General features: G+C 39.8%; 1 protein-coding gene across 1 annotated transcript in view; it reads right to left on the bottom strand.

The window, feature by feature from the left end:
- Positions 1-376: 376 nt before the first annotated feature.
- LOC122076718 (cell division cycle protein 48 homolog) overlaps positions 377-5,966 on the bottom strand; it is a 6,597-nt gene continuing 1,007 nt past the window's right edge. Inside the window, exons 2-9 of the mRNA XM_042642192.1 lie at positions 5,008-5,170; positions 4,700-4,928; positions 3,812-4,578; positions 3,500-3,721; positions 3,312-3,383; positions 2,747-3,028; positions 2,253-2,612; positions 377-995 (exon numbers count right to left, since the gene is read on the bottom strand). Of these exons, the coding sequence (XP_042498126.1) occupies positions 696-995; positions 2,253-2,612; positions 2,747-3,028; positions 3,312-3,383; positions 3,500-3,721; positions 3,812-4,578; positions 4,700-4,928; positions 5,008-5,170 (2,395 nt within the window). The 3' untranslated portion in view covers positions 377-695. The remainder of the gene's footprint in view (positions 996-2,252; positions 2,613-2,746; positions 3,029-3,311; positions 3,384-3,499; positions 3,722-3,811; positions 4,579-4,699; positions 4,929-5,007; positions 5,171-5,966) is intronic.

The raw sequence follows: 5,966 nt of genomic DNA, 5'->3' as shown, positions 1-5,966 counted from the left end.
TAGTGCATTAAGCCACCACTCACAAGGAGGTCTTGAGTTCAAGACTCCTAGCCATTACCTTCCCTCCCCTCCCCCCTTTCTTTTCTTCTATAGATATCTACAATAAAAAAACAAGTTAAAAACATATTATAATTGCCGGAGCACATAGTAATTGCTAATAGGATGTAAAGACCATACAGACTCTTGACTCCCACCCGATAGTTATATAGTCCGAACTCCGAACCTCCTTTAGCTCGACGCGAAGGATCAAACTCCTCTTCATGACAGAAATCACATAAACAACATGAACCATTTCAAGATTTTACGGAATATTGGCTCTACCAATTACAGAATTGGCAAGAATCCAGTTGAAAATGAAAGGATAAGAGGAAGAGGCTCTGTAAAACTCTGACAATCTTATTTCCCTTCTAACCACATGGGACCTAAATGCACAATCCATAAAGCCCAACAAACGAAAGGTGCTTCTAAACAAGCATTCACATCTAACCTTGACTAGTGCATTCGTTTCAGAAACAGAGAGGGAATTTTGGGTTGGACAGTTATACAATTAAAGCTAAAGCATAAAAGAGTGCACCAAGAGTTTTGAGGGAAAAAAATTTCTGATATACTAAAGACGGGCAGAAGGGATGGTTCTTGCCAATGAGAAGGAAATAAGTTAGTCCCTGACGATGATAGAAGTGCAACTTAAATTGGTTTTAACCATATAAGTCATCATCTTCTCCACCGGCTGCAGCAGAAGAGAATGGATCTGAGGCCCCGGTTCCTGCGGCATTCTCAGAGCGATCTGCAAACCGAAACTCTGAACCAAAGCCTCGAGATTGCTGAAGTGTCTGAGCGAATAGCTGGTACTTCCTGATATCAGCATCACTAACACTCCTGCGAGCAAATTTCATGGACTCTTCAAAATGTGCAGCCTTTATCTCAGGCACATCATCCACATCATCCTCTTCCATTGCTTCTGGGTTATCTCTCCTCTTCCTTTCCCTCTCAATATCCTGCAGCCAAAAGACATTCAACAACAAAGACAAATATAAATATATGAATATTGAAACAAAATTTCGCAAGAAAAAATGCAACCTTAAACAAACACGTAATGTCGAATACAGGTGGGATCCCACACAGATGGTGGGATACACGTGGATCTGAACAGTGCATGACATTATGCATGTGGAACTAATAATCCCCATATGGCAAACAATTGCAGGTTAGTAAAAAAGAGAATTATATTCCACAAAGGAAAAGAAGTACATCCAAACGTCACCTAACCAGGAGAAAAAAAATAAAAATGTATGCATCATTTGGCAAACCCTGAACTCGTGCTGGGAACCAAGAAAGATGGGGAGCAAAAATCTTATGACATAAGATGACAAGGCTGTAAAACATTCTATTTGTTGGCTTGTCTCAGAAATCAAAACTGCCAGTTCTCATAATGGTTACACTGACAAGCACTCTATGCTACTAGGCAAAGTACTATTTCCTGATATTCAATGAAGTCGCACAATGTGTCTAATGCATTCAAAAATATCAAAACAAAAATGAACTCCACATTCCTAAAGAAATTTTCTTCAACACCTTAATACCTCATTTGCCTTCAAATTTGTGTTGCTCACAAATGCCACAAGTTCCTAAATGCTATTTTAAACAAAATCCGACAGGGATGCAACTTGGGCTGGCTCAGTCTAACCCAATTCACCCAACTCTAACTCTTAGACTAGTCAAAGTTGGCTTTGATTAAGGCCTTAAAAATGCAACCCAAACTAAGCCTCTAAGTGCTAATATTATAGTATACCTGCAAAGTGTTTGGTTTAGTTGTGTCAACATTAGCTTCAATGTGAGAAATCCTATCTAGTGTGTTAGTACACCCATAGTTGCCCTGGTGTCTAGGCCCCCAACTGACCGTAAGAAAGTTACCCCAATGAACTTGGAGTGACATCCATGAACAGGGTCCCACCCAAACATGGGTGTAATGACATTGGCCACAAACTCCCCAACTGACCCTCAAGAAGAAAGTTATCCCAACGAAGGTGGAGTGAAATCCACGAACAGAGTCCTATCCTGATGGAGGGCCGGTAGGAGTAGGGCAGAAATATGCATCATATGCACACTGCCAAAACCATCTCTATTTGCTTTAAGTACCTTAAAAAATAACTAGTGATAATTGCACCATGAATCCTTAAGAAATGAAATGGGTGGACTTAATGTGTATGTAGGGACTCCATAAACAGAAACAAAGTCTGAGACACTGTTCTTACCTTCTCAATGTTTTCTCTGATAGCATATTTGCAAGCACGCTGACAGATCTCCGTGATATCTGCACCGCTGAAACCATGAGTGTACCGTGCAAGAGCTGAAAGGTCAACATCCTGAGAGACGGGTGATTTGCGCAAGCACGATTTGAAGATTTGGAGACGAGAGGCTTCATCTGGCAGTGGTATATATATCAACTGGTCCAGACGACCAGGCCTGAGCAATGCAGGATCAATAATATCTGGCCTGTTCGTTGCCCCAATGATAAAAACCGTCTTCTTAGCAGTCATCCCATCCATCTCTGTCAAGAGTTGGTTCAAAACCCTGTCTGCAGCACCCCCAGCATCTCCTACTGAACTCCCACGCTTAACAAATATGGAAACAGAATGATGATCAGAAAACCTTTTTCATTTCATTTTTCCATTGAACCATGGGTGCTCATGTGCAAGCATCCTTTGGTGTAAACTTAGTGGTGGCATAAGAACTAATTGGATGGTACCTGAGTGGCAATAGAATCAAGTTCATCAAAGAATAGTACACATGGAGCTGACTGGCGTGCCTTATCAAATATCTCTCGCACATTTGCCTCACTTTCTCCAAACCACATTGTCAGCAATTCAGGTCCTTTGACACTAATAAAATTTGCTTGACACTCATTTGCAATTGCCTTGGCAAGTAAGGTTTTACCACACCCAGGTGGACCATAGAAGAGGACACCTTTGGATGGAGACATGCCAAACTTTTCAAACTTCTCCGGATGCTCCACTGGGTATTGGACAGTCTGCCAATGGTAACAAATTACCATGTGATGAAGTCATTCAGGGCATATAAAACCAAAAGGGAACATAAGTCAAGAGAAACATAACGCAAACAAAGAAAAAAATTAACATACACATAAAACTAGAGCATAGCAGAATATGCAATCCATAGAATAACAAAATAAATCCCAAGCAATTCTGTAACTTACTCCACTGGATAACAAAAAATAGCAAATAAAAAAAAATGTATATATATGTAAAACAGGAAGAGGGATGGGGGATGCTAAAGACAGATAACAGCCAGACCTCCTGAAGCTCTCTTTTCACATTGTCCAACCCACCGATATCTTCCCATGAGACATTGGGCACCTCAACAACCTGCCAAAAAAAATTTGTTCACCCATTATCAGTTAACAGTATACCACAATCAAAAAACCCAAACAGTGCAACAATACATCATTGAATTTAAGAAACAATTTCAGTTAATGACAAACCGTTTCACGCAAGGCTGATGGATTGGAAGTTCCTAGAGCAGTTTGGAAATGCTCGTTTGTTACAGACATTGAATTTAAAACCTCTGCATCAATTGTCTCATCTTCTAAGTCAATAACATCCATCTTCTCCCTAATGCACTGAAGAGCAGCCTCAGTGCAAAGAGCAGCAAGATCTGCACCAACATAACCGTGCGTATTTTTTGATACCTTTTCCAGATCAACCTGCAAAAAAGTTCAAAAGGGGCATTTAATTTCATTCATAGAGACAGTATTCCTCAAAATGAAGGTGATAGATCAGGGTCAAGGTCTCACATCTTCTGCAAGTTTCATATTCTTTGTATGTATACGAAGAACTTCCAGCCTCCCAACCTCATCTGGCACACCAATATCTATCTCTCGATCGAATCTACCAAATCTCCTAAGAGCAGGGTCAATGCTGTTGGGCCTATTGGTGGCTCCCATCACAATCACATGTGCTCGGGACTTAAGACCATCCATTAAAGTGAGAAGTTGCGAGACTATACGTCTTTCGACTTCACCATGTGTCTTTTCTCTCTTTGGGGCAATGGAATCCAGCTCATCAATGAAAATGATGGAAGGAGCATTCTTCTCAGCTTCTTCAAAAGCCTTCCTTAAATTACTCTCACTTTCACCAGCCAACTTTGACATTATCTCAGGTCCATTTATCAAGAAGAAGAATGCACCAGTCTCATTGGCAACAGCCCTTGCAATAAGGGTTTTCCCAGAACCTGGTGGACCATAAAGCAAGATGCCTTTTGGAGGCTTTACACCAATGGACTTGAAAAGTTGCGGGTGTCTCAAAGGAAGCTCTACCAGCTCACGTATCTGAGCCATTTGCTTCCTGACACCACCAACATCATCATAGCCAACTTCATTTAGTCGCTCCTCATCCTCACGTTTGATAGGTTCTCCCTCGCAAAAGATCTCCGTGTCTGGTGCAACAACACAATATTCACCAGGATCTGTCTCAATAACTTTGAATTCAACACTTCGCATGCCCCCTCTAACAAGAAAAAGATCCCCTTTCCTCAAAGGTCGATATGATTCCAGGAAATATGCTGTTGAAACAATAAAAAACAACAGTCATGTACACTGGATCTAATATAAAGAAACAAACAAAGCAAAACAAGGGAAAGGAAATTAAAATACAAAAAATTAAAAGCACTGTAAATCACTTACGCTTCAAATACACATCAAACAGGTTTCCCGTCACACCCTCGATTGTATCATCAATAGGAAGGATGTGAACACGTTTCCCATACTTCACATCTGGACATTGATGGACAGATACAACATCCCCAAGACGTACCCTAAGATTAGCACGTACAACTTTATTCATTCTGATTTTTGGTTCTTCGCATTGATCATCACCAAGAACTATGCAAACTGTGTCCTTTCGCTTCTTCCCCTGTACAATTCCTATGTCAGGGAATTTCATGGAAGCAAACCCAACATTGTATATCAAAACCAGGAAACAAGGGAACCACCTTGATTAAAACTGTGTCTCCTCGGAAAAACTGGAGCTTTTCCATAGTGGCAGCATTCATGGAAACCACAGAATTGTCATCATTTATAGCTTCATCAACAACAAGACGGTTTGGAGACTTTTTGCGTTCCAATATTGCAGTAGAAAAGTCCTTCTTACTTTTCCTGTTTGAAGAAAATAAATCAAAATATCCTCAGAAGAAAACTTTGTAAAACAATACAAAAGTAAACAGATGAATATGACAAAAGAAAAAATAGACAACAACAACAACACACATAAATATATTAGTGCATCCAATTTCTAATAATAGAAACGATAAGTTGCTGAATCACATACTGGTTGGTTACAATTCATGTTAGTATGACTAATGTTCTAGCGCCTATAAGATTTGCTGGAGACATTGAACTGAATATGCTTGAACCGGTTTTCAACCTACACTTATTTGCAAAACCACTCCCAAAGGAGAAACAACCTTCACATCATGCCTAAGAAATTACATTCTTAAATAATGGTTTCTGTAGGTTGAAGAATTACAAATATATGATTACAGAAAGATGCGTTGCAACAATGTTAGCAGTAGGGAGAGATTATGTTTTCTCCTTGCACCTTACAAAACAAAGTATTAAGCTTGTTCTTTCAAGTATTAATGGATAGAAAATTCAATTCCCCAAACAAAAATCTCTGTCAAAGAATAACTCCATGGGGTTCACACCTTCTTCCAATACATAAAACTCGAGCAATAAGATTAGGACACAGACCAAGTACTTAGCTTAGTGCTCTCTTCTATTCTGCTAACATACCAAACCACCATTAAATGATCATAATAGGCTTCCACAATTTTCAATATGCGGTTTTGTCACTCAATTCTTGTAGTGTCACTTCGGCAGTTGCACATGAAAATCTTGATTATGTTCATCTCAATTTACTTATTGCTTGAAACGCACCAGGGGGGGGGGGGGG

The sequence above is a fragment of the Macadamia integrifolia genome, chromosome 4 (assembly GCF_013358625.1).
Source record: "Macadamia integrifolia cultivar HAES 741 chromosome 4, SCU_Mint_v3, whole genome shotgun sequence".
Taxonomy (NCBI): Eukaryota; Viridiplantae; Streptophyta; class Magnoliopsida; order Proteales; family Proteaceae; genus Macadamia; species Macadamia integrifolia.
This window is presented reverse-complemented; position numbering and strand designations above follow the sequence as displayed.